This window comes from Ammospiza caudacuta, chromosome 2 (assembly GCF_027887145.1).
Source record: "Ammospiza caudacuta isolate bAmmCau1 chromosome 2, bAmmCau1.pri, whole genome shotgun sequence".
NCBI classification, from domain to species: domain Eukaryota; kingdom Metazoa; phylum Chordata; class Aves; order Passeriformes; family Passerellidae; genus Ammospiza; species Ammospiza caudacuta.
In genome coordinates, this window is record NC_080594.1 from 105,335,369 (window position 1) to 105,352,557 (window position 17,189).

At 36.2% G+C, this 17,189-nt stretch overlaps 1 protein-coding gene across 2 annotated transcripts in view; it reads right to left on the bottom strand.

Moving 5' to 3' along the window:
• ADGRG2 (adhesion G protein-coupled receptor G2) overlaps positions 1-17,189 on the bottom strand; it is a 58,784-nt gene that overhangs the window by 3,137 nt on the left and 38,458 nt on the right. For both annotated transcript variants that reach the window (XM_058824890.1, XM_058824889.1), the window contains exons 11-27: positions 17,120-17,159; positions 16,964-16,998; positions 15,548-15,630; positions 14,845-14,905; positions 13,671-14,359; positions 11,875-12,073; positions 11,363-11,519; positions 9,149-9,298; positions 8,823-8,945; positions 7,634-7,679; positions 7,425-7,528; positions 6,704-6,828; positions 5,673-5,941; positions 4,903-5,002; positions 4,312-4,586; positions 2,692-2,793; positions 1,784-1,936 (exon numbers count right to left, since the gene is read on the bottom strand). In XM_058824890.1, coding sequence (XP_058680873.1) covers positions 1,784-1,936; positions 2,692-2,793; positions 4,312-4,586; positions 4,903-5,002; positions 5,673-5,941; positions 6,704-6,828; positions 7,425-7,528; positions 7,634-7,679; positions 8,823-8,945; positions 9,149-9,298; positions 11,363-11,519; positions 11,875-12,073; positions 13,671-14,359; positions 14,845-14,905; positions 15,548-15,630; positions 16,964-16,998; positions 17,120-17,159 — 2,711 coding nt within the window. The remainder of the gene's footprint in view (positions 1-1,783; positions 1,937-2,691; positions 2,794-4,311; positions 4,587-4,902; positions 5,003-5,672; positions 5,942-6,703; positions 6,829-7,424; positions 7,529-7,633; positions 7,680-8,822; positions 8,946-9,148; positions 9,299-11,362; positions 11,520-11,874; positions 12,074-13,670; positions 14,360-14,844; positions 14,906-15,547; positions 15,631-16,963; positions 16,999-17,119; positions 17,160-17,189) is intronic.

A 17,189-nucleotide genomic window follows, 5' to 3' on the forward strand; every position in this document is an offset into this window, starting at 1 on the left:
TATACAGACATCCCAAACTTACCACAGTAAGTCATTCAGTCCTGAATCTGGAACAGCATTTCAGTAGAAGCAGTGAAGCTAAAACAATAAAGTCTTTACAGCTCGGTATATTGACGACATAGGTCTTGATTTCTAGAATAGTTTTGCTGGTCACTTTTTAAAATGAAGTGTTGCAATGTTATTTTCAAGTTCCAGCTTTGAGAGGAGAGCAATCGGGTGCAGCAAATTATTAGGTCCCATGTTCCTATCTAACAGCAGTCTAATACCTCTTGGAGGCATTAGCCCAGCTCTTCTGAGATACAACTGCCCCATGTTTGGAAGATTAGGTGTAAGGAATTGCCTCCAAGAGCTTTGCTGGGAGCTATCCAGTTTAGTTATAGGTTTAGCCTCTTCTTACAAAGAATTATTTAGTCAAATATGCAGGCAAGGTATCATACAACCCTCTTGATATGAATGGAGGATGTGGTATGAGGTTCACAGCATTCAAAATAGACAATAAAATAGGAAATTAGGTGGGTCACCAGAGACATCCATGTTTGTAAGTGCACAGGAACAAGGTTTTATCAAAGTTCTTTCAGCTGCTTTTATCTGAGAAGCTTTTGGCACAGGACACACAGGCTGGAAATGTCTGATTATGTGAATATAGTAGGACAGAATAGGAGCACAGTCAACAGAATTGGCATCACTCAATGGTTTAGATCATCAATTTAGCATCTCATTCCAAAATACCCAAAAGAACAAAACTTTCCAGAAAGCTGCAACAGGCTCATTCATTCGGTTGCTACAACAAACAAGTTCAATAGAACATTTCTGCTCTTTCTTTCTGTTGAGAAAAGCAGTCAAAATGCTTTTGTAGTTGGTATAAGCATGTCAGATGTCACAGGGAGAGATGGCTTCTTTCATCAGAGCAATTAACATAGCAGGGAAAAAAGAGCCCTACAAGATATGCAGGCTTTTGCACCTGAAAACTTCTCTCTTTGAAAGGAAATACTTCTACCTAAAAATATTGCCTTACTTTGTGTCTAATGATAGTGTCACTGGATGCTGGTTTTCAACTGATCTGTAGATAAAAAGTATGCTAATTATTGCATTATGTGGTATCCAAACAGGGAGATTTTTACAAAGGGATGTGAAAAAAAAAACTTCAATTTAGAAAGTGTACAGGGCATGTCCAAATGCCATCTCCTCAAGTGTTGTGATTTCTCTGCAATATGCAGTTACACTCAAAGGAACAGTATGAGTAATATGAGTTACACTCAAAGGAACAATAACCTCTAAACCACATACAAATTATTTTACTCCGTATATCTGAAAAGTTATCTGCTGATAGAATCTTGTTGATTATGTGCTGTCTTCTGACAGCATAGGCCAAGAAATGAGGACAACACAGCCTCTCCAAGCATGTTAAACAACCTCATAATAAACATTCTAGTTGATGACATGACTTAGCCTCAGCTCTTGATCAGTTGGGAAAAATACCTCAGGCACACAGGAGTGATGTCTTCTGAGTTTTGTTTGACTTAGGGTTTTATACATTACAGATTTATATGTTATTTTTCTGTTTGAAAAATTGATTGTCTTTACTTTCAATGGTGATTCATATTTAGCTTTCTCAACAGACAAATAAGCTACAGCAAATTGCAAGCGAAATTGAGTGCAGTGCTACTGCATTTCAACTCCTCAGGAAGACCAGAGGGCACCAGTGCAGAGGACAGTAATATGTTAGAAGAAGAAGGATGGAGAATTTTACTTCTGAAGATAAACTATTTTGCATTACACTTACCATTTCCATTTGCATGGACTGAATAATCATTATTCATTAGCAGTGTTGTAGAGTTAGTGGAGTTACTGTTTGATTGTAAGGAGTTGGAAGAACTGGATACTCCTTGGTTTACAGTCTGCTTCTTTAAACCATTTGTAGCAGTTCTACTCCAGTCTAAAACAGGAAATAATACAACTCACACAAGCACTTTATAAAAATACAGTTAATAATGCAATAATTGATATAAAACCAAGGCTTTACACACTTCTTACAGTATTCTAGACAGAATTATATTGTAAGAATTTAATGAGTCTTGATGTTTAAAGTTATTTAAATCTAGTTCCTTTTCTCTTGTCCCTTTTTAAAATACAAGCAGTCAACTGTCATAGTTTTACAACTGCAGAGCAGATCAGAAAAATAACTGAAGTGTAGTTGATTCTCTAAGTGAAAGTGTATAAAAATACATGGATTTAGAAGAGGACAACTACTTAGTAACAAAATAGCATAAAGTAATTAACGTATTTTTTGGTTTAAACCATGCTTCCCTTTGTTTTTGTGGAAATAACAGGTAAAACTATGGCTGACCCACAAGCTGGAACAAATCTTACCGTTTCTAACTGACCAAAAGTCTTCTGCAAAGACATGCCTTTACCCTGCAGTGGAAGAGGTCATCTCTTAGCAGTTAGAAGCTTAAGGCAGCAGCATGTAAACATGCAAGCGCTGCATCAGCTACCACCTTCAAAAAGTATAATTTTGGAGGTTTACTGTATCTTATATAATAAACTAGAACTGCAACTGCAGAAACGTGATCAATTGGTTTTTTGGGGAGGTTTTTTGTGTTTTTGGTTTTTTTTGTAATTATTACAAAATACCAGGAACTTAACACTAAATATAAGAATTCAGAAGTTAAAAAAAATATTAATATTTACCAGAGTTTTCAGCCAGCCTGAATTTCCCACAACAAAGATATCTTCTCCACTGTTTACGGACATTCTCCTTTGTTACACAATAGAAGATGAAAATGAAGAACCCTGCAAAGCAATAACATAAAAGATTGTTGCAGAATTCACTTTTACTACTTCCTAATGAACAATGCTTTGGTTTTCTTTAATTTCTTTTAAATTTCTAATAAAAAGTAACGACACCTTTCTTTTCTGAAAAAGTTTACAACTCTGAACGTTGCAGAGCACTTTTTCCTTACATAGATTAGAGGAATCATACACACAATAGAAAAAACAACAAATACAACAAAATGCACAAAGTGCATAAAGTTTCCTTTTATCAAATAAAAAGGGGGAAAATCTATTGATCTTGAAATTTGCTTAATGCTTTTGAAAAAGAATTCAAAGCAATGTCAAAGAGAGGGTGTGATACCACGCTATCAGACTGTGAAGCTTTTTTAGCACATTGTGTGACACTGTTACATCCTTTATTAGCAGCTAACCTGCTACCACCAAAGCTACAAAATTTTGAGCACTCATCCAAAGAAAATAACTCATATCTAAAATAATAATAAATGGTGCCTCCTTTACTACAATTTCAATTTTACTAGAAGGGATGGTGCCCATCCCATCCCCTACCAGTGCCACCTTACAGTGTCTTTGTCTACTTCTCATTTGCTACTAACTGACACAGGGTGGCATCCAACTTCCCCTGCTTAGAAGTTCATCACAATTGCCCCCCTTTAAGGGAAAGTGGCACTCAATCTTTACACAGTTTCCAATCTGCAATGGGAAACAGTTGCATTAAGTTTAGAATGAATAGTAAATAATAGTAAGTCAACACAGCAAATAGGGGAAAGTGTATGTATACACTGAACAGCAATTTTCACTGCTTTAGTCTCTCTGGGAAACCATCCAATCAGTCATCTAAGTGCCATTTAAGCAGAAGTTTGGATCCAAACTTCAGAAGGACAATTCAGGTATATTGTCAGGAGGACAGCTACAATCCCTCCTGTTTATATAAAAGTCTATGTGGCAACTCTGCTTTTGGATATGTCCAGCAGCACCCACCATTGCAAAAGTTTATGTTTTCATATCTACTTCTCATATATTCTTAAGTACTATATAGGCCATGCTTAAGAGTTGGGTCACTAACTTTCAAATGTTTCAGCCTTGCTTGTCTCAATGAGCCTTTGCTGAATGTCCAACCTCCCCCAGAAGCCTTAGGGGAACTGAAGAAATGCTACTCTTTTCACTACATGAACTGCATTATAATGTGAACACTTAAAGTAATTGAGTATTCAAAATTCATCTGTTTGTTAGTGGAAACACAGTCACTTCCAGGAATATCTGTTTTGCATACACTTTTTAAATGACAATATTTATACCATACCTATATAAATAGTATCTAGTTTTTCTGTACCTTATCATAACAAAACTGCAACTTAAGGTTACTGTAAAGCAGTATCATCTCATCTCTAATATAATTAACATGCTACTGCACATATCAAATTTAAATTTTTATTGCTGAATCAAGAAAGTGATGTTTCAAAATGTTTGGTTTGTTATATTATAGATGGGGAGCTGTTATGTGAGGGACAAACTTACCTTGCAAAGTGTTGAAAATAGTAAAGAGGTAAGTAAATACCTCATTTACTGTGAAGAAAGCAAACCCCCAAGTAATTCCCAACAAGAAGGTGAGGCCAGCAACACTCCTAAGGTCTTGGATACTGGTTTTCCTTTGAGCACCAAGTTGTTTTTTCTTTTTGATACGACAGAGCTGGATCAGCACAACAATGAACATGCTGATATTGATCAGGAATATCAGGCAGAAGTATCCCACAGCAGTAATATAGAAGACAATTCTATTTTTGATCCAGCAGCTAGAACAGAAGAGCAGTCTGTCAACTGTTATCAGAAACAGAAACTAAGTGAAATAAACATGAGACAAACTTGTAGTTTCTTGCATGCAAAGCATTTTTGCCTTTTACAAAAGAAGTTTGGGTTTTTTGGCCAAAGGATAGGAGCCTTCATAAAGGCAATAACCCTAAAACATGAGATACTGTAGAGTTGTACTATTTCAAAGCACTACAATTGCTTTCTTGCCTTTCCCCCCCTTTACTTTAAAGAAAAGCAATTTGTAGGACCTCCTTCCACTCCCCACCCTCACCTCCCCCAGAGCTCCTCCCTTTCACTCACAATTCATCAGGTCTGTTTATGGAAACCTTTCCAGTGGTAATAAGACCATAATTATCTGGTGATACTGCCAACACAATGGACACAACTATTGCTGGTAACCCTAAAAGATTATGAGAAAACACATACATAAAAATCCTAACAGAGGCAGTATTATGAGGACTTGAAATTATTATATTTTACTACAAAATCTACATATTGTTTCTGAAATTTGGCTGTTGAATTCTGCTGACTACTAGCTGTCTGAAAAATTGCAGCATTCAAACTGCTTAGGAGCACAACTTGCAAAGAAACAAGAGGAGTCCTTCACAGCCAGCTCCAAAACTTTCTGAATAAACCAACAAATACCATTAGTCTTCAAAGTGCTTCAAAATATCTTTTACAGCATAACTTATTTTCATTCTTATATATGTTTTAAGAAACAAATAGGAGATGAAAATCAGGCCCAGAATCTCTTCATCCTCTATCCAGTTAGATCTGGTTTTGCTACTTTTTGTTAGCAACAGTGCTATTCCAGAAATAGATCTGCTTATTGGCATTTACTCTCAAAACAATGGAAACATGCACATTCAAAACTGAAGGAAAATTCATTATCACTTTGAATTGCAGAAACTTCAGTTCTGCAGCTGGGGGCACTCCACACCTCAGAAAGGTGGAACATATAACATTTAATGACTGCCTAATTTTAATTTCTGACCTGTATCACATTCACTGAAATACTTGACAAGAAGAATTATCTATTTAGCATAAAAAAGGAAAAAAAAGATACATACCCCAACCAACAAGACAAAATTTAAGAATGTATTTCCGTACATAGGTGTTAAAGACTTTCACAAGGGCCAGATACATGTGGAAAGCTTCCAGGCCCATCCAGGTAAAGGAAACCAAGAGGAAATAGTGAAGAAATACTGCAACTGCAATGCATAGGCCTCGTGTATCATACAGTGCAATCCATGAGTCAAGGAGAAAAACTAAGTTGAGTAGAAGTAATGCAGCACACAGCTGAATAAGTATTTTGGAGGGGTAGTCTCTCCGAATTTTCCTAAAAGAAAGAAAAGAACATTCATGGGATGACATCAGCTGTCCATGGATTACTGGCTTACTTCCTCTCTTGCAGTCCTTGGCTTTCACAAATGCCAAGGGAAAAAAACCAAATTTTCATTCATATACAATGCTGCATGTGTTGCATTTATACATGGAGAGAAAAATTTACAACATACTTCCTAATTAACAGTCTGTATATATAAAGTTTTTTAGAGAAGGTTACATAAATACAAACAATCTTGGAGTCAAAGTGCTTAGTACCATGATTATTTTTTTTCCATTTTATGTTGGATTTCTTGTTACATTGCTACCCAAACCCAATAGGTTCTGTTCTTTATTGCTAAACTAGATCAAGCTTTTGACTGGGCATATAAAGCCTTGAGAGAGGCAAGTCCCAGTATTAGAATAATGAGAGAATAAAGAAAGAATACAAATGCTTTTAAAAATGCTAAAATTCTGTACTGCTTTTTTGTGTATTGTATCTTAAATACATTCCTTCACACTTCTATTATGATAATCCATTATAAAATACTTCAGAGTGCTACTTCTTCAATTCTTACTGCCTATAGCATCATGACAATTCACCTGTTGATGAGATTAACATTTCTGACGACTGAATCAACATCTTCCTGGTGAACTGGCCAAATCTGTGCATTATTTGTGGAGACAGAATCCATAACTATTGAAAAGGATTTCTCAGTGGAGACTATTAACAATCACAATTGAAGAATAATGGGGGCTCAGCTGAATAGGTACTTACTCAAAGGCTATGTAGGTCACAAGAGTAACAGAAAGAAAAATTGCAGAGAGGCCACAGCCTATATACGATATAAAAGTCAGTACCAATTCTTGTGTGGGATCCAGAGGAGTATTTCCATACAGGTCCTAGAACAGAAACAGAAGTTATTTTCAGAGAACAGGTTTATTTAATGGGAAAATATAAAGAAAAATTTAAAAAATCAAAACACATCTTTCCCTCTACACTTACAAATAAAGGACTCCATTCCTTTCATCATGGCTCTTATAAAAAGTTAGATGAGACAAAAAGCCAATCTAGTCTTGTAAAGAGCAGGGAGATGGGACTCTGTGATCCTTATGGGTCCCTTCCAACTTGAGATATTATTTTATAATTCTATGACCCTAATTGTGAAACCCCATTTGATTAAAAATCTGTTTTAAATTTGATTTCCTAAATTTGATTTCCTAAATTTTATTTACAGTGTAAACAGCTGCCTAAATTAGAAATCTGCAGCACTTAAAGATTTTTTTTTCCCCCAGTGGAACCCATGGACTCCAATTCAACAAGGAGTTTAAGCATGTGCCTAACTGCATGGCTACCTGTACTAATACTAAAGTGAATAGAACCTGCGTATTATTTATTAGCTTGTATGGGCTTATTGGGTCTTCACTTGCTTAAGACAACTCAAGGTTAAATGTGTTCTTGAACAAGGGTAAGATTGCATAATTCTAAAAATAATTACCATCAAAACTGCAAAGCTTGTGAGATGGTTGCATGAACAGACTGTTTCATTTACTCTACTTTCTTTGACTGTGCAACCTTCATATGACCAGCCTCCATGTCCACCTGTTAAAAAAAGCAGCTTTGTTATTCATAGAAAGTTTCAATTATATTAACATGAATTAACATAGCTAAAACAGCATAGCATCTTGGGAGATCTCAAGTACTTACCATTTTTATTGAAGTCCCAAAAAACACATCTAACTGTTGAATTATCCTGTTTAGGAGTATAAACAAGAAAAAAATCAAGTTACTAAACTGTGAGTTTAGGATCAAATGATTTATGAATGATCTACAAAATTCAGGGAAGAATAAACATTGCATACAACAAATATGCCTTTTCTATGTGAACATTAAATAAATTTAGGTGCCTAAAAGGATTAAAAACTGCATGTAAAAATATGCTGAACAGAATTGAAGTCATCAGACAGGAGCTAGCTCTTGTGCTTATGCAAAGATTCTGTTCCTAGTAGAACCTCTTGAATGCTCTTTCAATGTCTTCCCACACCATACAAATTCTTGGGATTTCTCTTCCTTCCAGACTTTGTAACTTTTGAAGTCATGATCACACAGAAAAGGAAAAACCTTTTAATTTGCAAGTATTTGATCACTTCCTACTATCACAATGTTTACACATTTACACATAAATTTCCTCACACACATGCAAATTCTATAAATACCAGCAGCAATACACTATATTGCTATAAATACTAATACTTCTACAGTTCAAAACTTATTATTATGTCAAAACAAGTAAAGACACCACTGAGCTAGCTCCTGAAAAAGCTCCAGGTGAATTAGTGGAATCTTCACATTTTTCAGTTTATAACAATTGAATATTTAAAATTCTCTTAAGATATGAGATAGAAGACTTTAATCCTTGATGCTCCTTTCAGAAAGAGATCATGTGTAAGAATCCTGATACTTCCTGAATACTGACACAATCTTGTGTTTCAGTTCCCCTAAGAAAACAGATATATTATTTTCTGGCCAAACAGTACCCCCAAATGTCATGACTGCAGCATCTACCATAGCAACCCACAATTTCAGTCTTCCCTGTAAGAGCTTTTGTAGAAAAGCACTATTCTTTGTAGAATAAAACAGAAGAGTAAGTAAGAAAGATAAAAGCTGAATGAATTCATGATAGAGCAAAATTACCTTACACTACTTGAGAACCAAAATTTATACCAATGGCAAATAAGCAAACAGGAGTGATTTTTAAGGTCTGGGTGGAGATGAAATGTCCACTTTAGTAAAGCAGAACAAGTTGACCTGTATTCTTAGTCAAATGTTTGCACTACAACAACTTCAGTGGAGGCAACAAAACTGTACTTTAAGTCTGCCAAAATGGAAATTTTACCTGATTAGGCTTGATATTCTGCAAAATGACAGTAACATTTGTTGTTAAGTTACTAATAGTGAGGTTAGCAACACTTGATGATATAACACTGCTGATTAAAGATGCATTCTTCAAGGACAGATCCTGGAATGAGAAAAAAACTCCAGATTTTAAAATGTTAAAGGAAACAATACTAGAATGCAGCACCCACAAGCTCATTTACTATGTGGAGCAAGCACTAGACAAAAGTAATTATTTTTTAAGGCAGAAGTTTTAAAATATGTTTTATTCATATTTTGCTCTAAGCTTGAATTTAAAATCCTTATGAATAGTGGGCAAAAAAATACCTGGAACACAGTGGTCTTTTTAAAGAAGTTGAATATAATTCTAGAAGCCAAGTCCAACTCTTCAGTGCGTAAATTTTTCAGCAATGATGGAGGAAGTCTAATGGATCCAAGATTATTTAAATTCTGAATTGGCTGAACTCCTAGAGAGATCTGAAAAATAAACACCAGGATTATGCTTTGTTTCAGTTTCTAAATAAATAAATAAATAATGACTTATTTTCAGTTTAAAACTTCAAAATAAATACCTCATTAATTAATGTCACAAACTCACTGCTGCTCTCATTCCTCTCCCACTCCAATGCATAAATAGCACTTATAGGACTGAAAAGGATTCATGCCATTTCAGGTAGGTCTGCCTACCACTGAAAATAATCTGCCTTTAACAATTTCCCTACAGGGACATAACACACCACTCTGTGTTTTGTATTGATCTGGAAAAGGTAAGGAGCAAAAACTCTGTGTAGCTTTAACTGTGTAGGGAGATCAACAGCTTGAAAGCCTGCAAAGAATTTTTATACCCTGTAGGGAGTATGTCAGAATTCAGAAAAAGTGAAAACAGCCATTATTTGTCAATACATTTTTATGTTCAGAAGGTTAAGTTTATATTCTTAGATAAGAATATAAACCCTAACTTTTTGATCATCTGGCAAAAATTACAAAAGTAAACTGGATAAGCTACAATTCAGGTACCTCAAGAGCTCAGTGATCTTATACTGTACAAAAAGAGATCTGAACTTTCACCCATTTTATGTGCTGCACATTTTATTTGCTGTGCTTACAGGCCAGGGAGCTTTGTTTAGTACAGAATCTCTCAACATTCCTGTCATACATTAGTCCTTTACATACAAATATCATCACCTCAGAGTTCCTGGGAGATGGGAAACATTAGCAGTACTGCAGAAAGAAATTCTCTGAGTATTGAAAGAATGGCTGTAATTAGAGTAACAGTGTGAACTCCCAAAGTGCCCCAACAATGTGATTTAACTCATCTGCTTAGACCAGCTCACTCTAAAATGTTGTTGATCATGCATCCCCTAAAAATTTTTGAGCATGAACCCCAGTATATACCTATCCATAAGTTACATATATGAATTACTTTACTAATATATTATGCAAGTTATAAAATATTTTTTTAAAAAATAAGGAGATTAAAAATTACTTCTAAAAATGTATTTTTTTTATTTATTATAAAATATAAATATAAATGCATTTTCCTGCACTGCACTGGACTGTCGTGTGCACACCCTGGGGTACTCAAACCCCACTTTGGAGATCACTAGCGTAGACAGCCATCAAAGAAATCCTGAGTCAATTCCACAAAAGCACTCCTGTTGCTCTAGTTTGAGGTAGATGATACTTATTGAAAATTCTCAGTGTTTCATTGCCAATGCCATGAAAGCAAAAATCATTCCTTAGCAAATATCTGTATGTCAGCACTAGCATCTCCTAATCATCTCACATTCATGCACTATATATATTGCTAAGAAATAGAAAAGAACTCAAATCTTAAACATTTATATAATTTTCAGTAACGGAAAAGTTCCAGTACTACATATGGCTTACGATACATTAAGCTATTTTCTTCTCTGAGGAGGCAGAATGTGTCAAAATTGGTCCAAAACTTTCCATCTCTCCTTGCTTAAGCCTCCAAGGCTGGTATTGTCCATTATTTTCTCTGTCAGGAGGGAGGTTTTGCATGAGATAAAGGGGATCCAACCAAACTTTCTAAGCACTTCTTTCTTGGTGAGATGCCATTAGTGAAAAATGTTCTGAGCATCATTATCCAAGCAACATACATAATAGCTCTTTTCTGGAGCCCTCTACAATTATTTCCTTCTAACAGATGAAGCCATCTGGCAACACTCCTTGACAAATTTCAGCACTGTCATGGTGGTTGAATAAATGATTCATAATTCAGGGGGCTTGAGGCAAAGTTATTCTGCCAAGCACTTTGTCCATTCTGGTGTTCTAGTTGTACTCTCTCCAACAGCTTATTAGTTCTGCCACTTTCTGCTAAGTCAGCTCTCTTTTACACCTATTTACACAGTTGAAAATTAAAGGAAAAACTGGAAGGGCTTAAAAAAAGTCTGAAACTAACATGAAGTAAAGATCCTGACATTGACATAAACAAACACCTGTTCCTCTAATTATAAAACCATAAACACTTTAAAATAAATGTTTGACAATTTGTAGGTATTGTAAGTATTTTGTAACCTGGAGATCAGCTGAGTCCTGGACAGCAAAAGACATTTGGTTGGAGCGGATTCTGTTGGTTTGGACAACTGCCAGAGCCAAGGAAGGGGAGACAAATTTAGCAGATGATGTTGATAAGTTTAGTTTTAAGCCAATATAGTCCACCAGCTTTATAATTCTGTTAAGAAAAAGCATACTTAGTATTACCAAGCACATACATCCAAACTTCTCAAGCAAGTTATGATTATGGAGCAATAATCTGAGTATTATGCAAAATGATCACTTATGATCATTTGACACCATAACACATATTTTTGTTATGGTGTCAACAAAAATACCCCACCATTTTCCATGGCATTATATTATAGTAAAGCTGGTAACATTAGAATGATAGTCCTTCCATTTTGAATAACTACATAAAAGAACAAGAAATATTCTTCTGAATTGTGATTATGAAAAAGTGAAACTTGCTGAAGCCAATTTTTCAAGACAGTAAATATAACACTCCTGTAATCTATTGCCAAATGACCTACCTGTTAGAAATTTGTGGTGGCAATGGCTGAGAAGCAGTGAGGATAGTGCTCACCTCACCAACCATCCTTTCTACATCTTTTGGCTCTATTTTTCCAGCTGCTAAATCATTTTCTATTTTGGACACGATTTGCTCAGCTGTGGCAATACTAATGGTGGTATGCACAGAAGTTATATTTGTGGTAGCTGAAAGGGTTTTTCCTGTGACAAATAAAAGTTAAACATTGTGTTCAACAAATGATGTAAGCTTGGAGAAGCAGAAAAATTAAACAGTTCTCTTGATTAAAAAATTGTATCACTACTCATAAGGGTTCTCAACAAGTCATGTAATTTCTCCCTATCAGCTACTTTGCAGACAGTGGTAATTTAAATCTCATGAAAACATAAAGCAAGCTTTCAAACGGACAACATGAAATTAATGTTTTATTGATTTCAAAGTTCCTCACATCAGACCGTTAATATATTAAATATATTTAATATATTAAATAACCTATTATTTTGAATTTTTAGCCACTGAATGCCTCAATGCAGAGTAAAATCAACATAGTGTCAGCAATTTGAAAAGAAGCTTGTGTAGAATTTTCATAAGAAAATACATAGCCCCTAAGAATATTCCCAGTCAATAACAATATTTTAAGGATGATCCAACATTACTGTGCAGTATTTTAAATATTAGGTTAGTTTTTTTAAAAAAATCTACCTTGCCCTCTGACTTAATTTTTTCTGTCCAAAAGACATTTGTTCTAATGGGAATTGAGCACTGTACCCACCTATGACAGTTACAAACAACAGTGTAGGGTGAGCACTAGGGTGAGCTATCACTCACCATGTCCAAAGGCATCAGAATTTATTTTAAAATACATCAAGTGAAAGTTGTCTCAGGGTTTTCACACAGAACAGAACGACAGAACCATTTAGGTTGAAAAAGATCTCTAAGATCAAGTCCAGCCTTTGACTAAACACCACCTTGTAAACTAGATCACAGCACTGAGTGCCATTCCAGTTGTTTCTTGAACATCTCCAGTGATGGTGACTCCACCACATCCCTGGGCAGCCCATTCCAATACTTAACAACCCTTCCAGAGAAGAAATTCTTCCTGATGTCCAACAACCTCCCTGGCACAGCTTGTGGCCATTGACACTGGTTGCCTGGGGGAAGAGGCTGACTCCCACCTGGCTGCAATCTCCTTTCAGGGAGTTGTACAATAAGGCCAATCCTGAGACTCCTCCAGGCCCTTTCCCTGCTCCCTTGCCCTTCTCTGGACTCGCTCCAGCACCTCAATGTCCTTCTTGTAGTGAGGGGTCCAGAAATGGACACGAGGTGTGAGGGGTGGCCTCACCAGCGCTGACTACAGAGGACAAACACTGCTCTGGTCCTGCTGGCCACACTATTGCGGACACAGGCCAGGATGCCACTGGCACTCTTGGCCTCCTAGGCACACCTGGCTCATGCTCAGCCACTGTCAGCCAGCACTACCGGGTCCTTTTCCTTGGGGCAGCTTTCAGACACTACTCCCCAAGCCTGGACTCTTCCCCAGGGTTGCTGTGACCCAAGTGCAGGACCCAGAATTTGGCCTTGTTGAGCCTTTCATACAGTTGGCCTCAGCCCATCAATCCAGCCTGTCCAGATCCCTCTGTAGAGCCTTCTTACCTTCCAGCAGATCAACACTCCCATCCAAAGTAATTCACAATAATTATAAGGACACCTCTCATATATATAACATTGTTTAATGAAGTTTAAAAGCAAATCCAGTATATGGCATTCAAACAAAAATAATTATTTACTTTTCATATTTACCTGGGTTCCCATGGCCATCAGCAGTAGAATGAGGACGAGAAGCTGAGACAGAACGGTTGACAGGACTAGCAGTAGGGGTCAAAGATATTGTGAAAGGAGTAAGGGGAACAATAGGTACTGTACTGACATTTCTGTGAGCAGATATAGGTTGGTTTGAAGCAGGTGGAATTTGTGCAACAGAATCGGTGATAGCCTCAAAGGGGCGATTTAAAATTGCAAGTTTGTGAGGCTTAGAAGAAGAAAGAGAAGGATGTTTAGTGTAACCTACAGAAGGAGAAAGTATTGTAACAGTCTTGTTTAGGTGTGAGGCATCAGATTTAATTGAGAAAGCAGTATTAGTGACAGATTTTGTTGCAGGTATGGGAACAGTGATGGATTTGTTGGAAGTTATGGAAGAAAAAGTTGGCATGGTAGGTTGAGCAAGAGACTCGGAAGAGGAGCGTGTAGTGGTAACACTGGTGGAAGGCATAGAGTTTTCAGAGAGAGGGCTTGTAAGGGGAGATGTGGAAAGAGTTCCAGAAAAATAAATTTCTGTGTATGGTGGGATCAGTGGTCTAAGTGTGGAGCTTTGTTTAGCAGAAAGCATAGTGGGGGGAATAAAAGAATTAGATTTGAGGAAAGTCTTTTTAGGGAGAGAAGGAGAATGAGGGGAAGGAACCCATATAAAATGAGGTGGCACTTGTATAGTACTGTAAAAGAAAAAAAGGTACAAAAATCCAGGTTAAGGTTAACATTTTTTCTATTTTAAAGAAAACAAGTTAGAGTAATATATATAAAAATTGTATGGATGTACTAATAATAATGTATATTTTAAAATCAATCAGATTGGATGTTTCATGCTCTAATACTTAGAAGGTTCTTACATTCTCTATTGCTGTAGTTGTTAACTAGCAAGTCTATAAACAAACACTACTACTGCCTTTGCTGCCTGCTCTGAGGGTGAGCTGTTGTTGAACACAAAAGCTAGATGCATCACAGAAAAAAATAAAAAAAGGGATAAGAAGGGAGGGAAGGGAAGGAGGCTGGAAAGAGGAAGGAGCTACACTGGAAAATGCCTGTCAGTTTTTTCTTGTGGAGTCCTTTCTGACTATTACACTGAAGCATGGAAGTTGACTCTAGCCATGTATTAGGAAATTTAGGAAATTAGCAAATCAAATTTTGTATTTATACTTACTACATTCGTAATTCTTCAGCAGTCAAGGAACAGTACTTCAGTGATGAACAGCAGCACTGATCTGAGATGACAAAGAAGCATTATCCTTAAGCATAAAAACTGCTAATACCATTAAGTAGAATATTTAACCATGTGTATAATGACTTTAAACAATAGTATGTACTGCATAATTTATTTTGAAGTTTGTTCTCAAACTAGTTTTGCAAAACAACAGAACTCTTGACCAGTCAGAATATTGCCATACCACCAGATTTTTGTTCAATGTCTGACAAGTTCAGATTTCTATTTTTTTTTAAATTTTAAACAAACCAAAATGCAACAAAACAGCTTTTGAAACAGAGACAAATGGTATGAGCCAATACTCCATCCTGTCACAATATCCCTAAGAAAGGTTGGCTACTTAGCAACCCTTTCAATTGAGATTGTTATTTCAGCAAGACATTTATGTTCTCATCTTAATTTACACCTAATCCTTTCAAAGTATGCTCTATTAAAGTAGCTGGCAATTTTATACTAGAATATTTTAATAAGTTATTTCTATCTCATACACCCCCAAAAATCAGAAGGCTCCATTTTTAAGCAATTATATTGCTCAAAACCAAAAATATTTTGATCCAATGGTAACTATTTTGTCTTTTTAGTTACTTGAAGACCACATCTTTACATAAAATTGTGATGAGACTGTGTTTAAAGCACAACTTACCAAGTTGACTTATTTTTGCCTTTTGTGTTAAACTGCTTATATTCTCTCTCTCAGCCAGCTTCATTATGAAATTGCAATGTGAACTAAAAGAGAAGAAAAAAGCCTAAGACTCAAGAAGCAGAGTTGCCTCATCTTTCTAACAGAAGTAACACCAAATGCTAAATTAAAGCATATTAGTACAAATGCTAAGTGTGAAAGCACATTATTCCTAGGCTCTGTCAGATTTGGGCACATTTTTCAGGCACATAAACCACTATGCCAGGCTGATTAAAAGCACAATAATCAGTTTGTGGCGCTTATTGTTCCTTCTCTCTACTGTGTCAATTCTTAAATGGAGTCCTTCCTGATCAATGTTGGTCATTAAAGAGTTGATAATTTTGTAAGGATAACAATGTAATCTCTGCTGTTAGTGTAAATATGCCAGTGTTCATGAAACCTCCACCACCAGAGGAAGCCAGCATTCTCTCTTGACTTTAGAGAGAACTTCAGTGACCCATTCCAGTATGTAACTCCATCCTTACAACTGCAGTTCGAGGACTTGAAGCCCTGCCTAAACTAGGGAACTTCCAGGAAATCTTTTATATTCAGCAAATGCAAACATAGAGATGAATGAAAAGGTTTCTTTCCAGCTCTTAAGAATTAAATGATTACTCTAGCAACTGCCAGTATATGACATGAAGGGGTGATCTGACTACTTTCTATTTTATTTGAGGGTTTTGGACGTTTCTTTCATCCTAATCCAGGAAAATAAAGTCCAGATTCAAGTATTTGGGGAAATCAAGTTTCATTTTGTTTTAGAATACAGCATTTCCAAGCTGATAATTTTAAAGAATGATCTAATGGTGAGTAGCGATTAAACTGAGATATCATCTACTTTTAAGGGTTTCTAGGATCACCTCTCTGGAGCAGCTTTGCCATTCTGATCATCCATGGTTTCCAGACTCTGAACTGTTTACTTCCTCAGGCTCCCCCTACCCCAAGGATGGCTGGTTCCCCAAGCTGAAGAGCAGCAACTTGGGATGCCTCAAGTAAATCCCTCATAAAGATTGCAGTGCATTCACAGGTTCTGGAATCCTGGTGCTCCCAGTTACATGACTCAGGTAATATCAAGGTGCAGAAGAAATATGGCAGGGAAGCCTGAGCTTCAGCAGAAGACTAATGAGAAGCAACACATTTGGGTTAAATGAAATCAGCAAATTCTAAAAGGCTTTTTCAAAATCACTAATGCCAGGACAAGAATCAGAAATGAGAATTTCTTTGTTAACCTATACATATTTCTCCAGCCTGTTTCTTGAACTTCTGAACTTCCTAGAGAGTTTGTCGTTTTCTTCTGCTAAAGAGCCATGCATACTTCACATATCACAAGACGATATATGAGCTTTTAAATATTTTTTCTTTAAAAATTTAAAAACAAACCTCTGGTTTTCTGCACTGCATTCCATAACAGAGGACTGTAATGACAAATGAAAACAGAAAAAAAAAAGGTTTATAAGGAGAAATCAGGACTGACGCTTTATCAGAAGTAAGTTGGAAAAAAGTTTTCCAGAGAGTAACAACAATCAATAATCTTACCTCACTTACTGCTCGCAAGGTTTTGTTGAACTCTGAAATGCTTTAAAATAAAATATTACTGTTAGGGAGG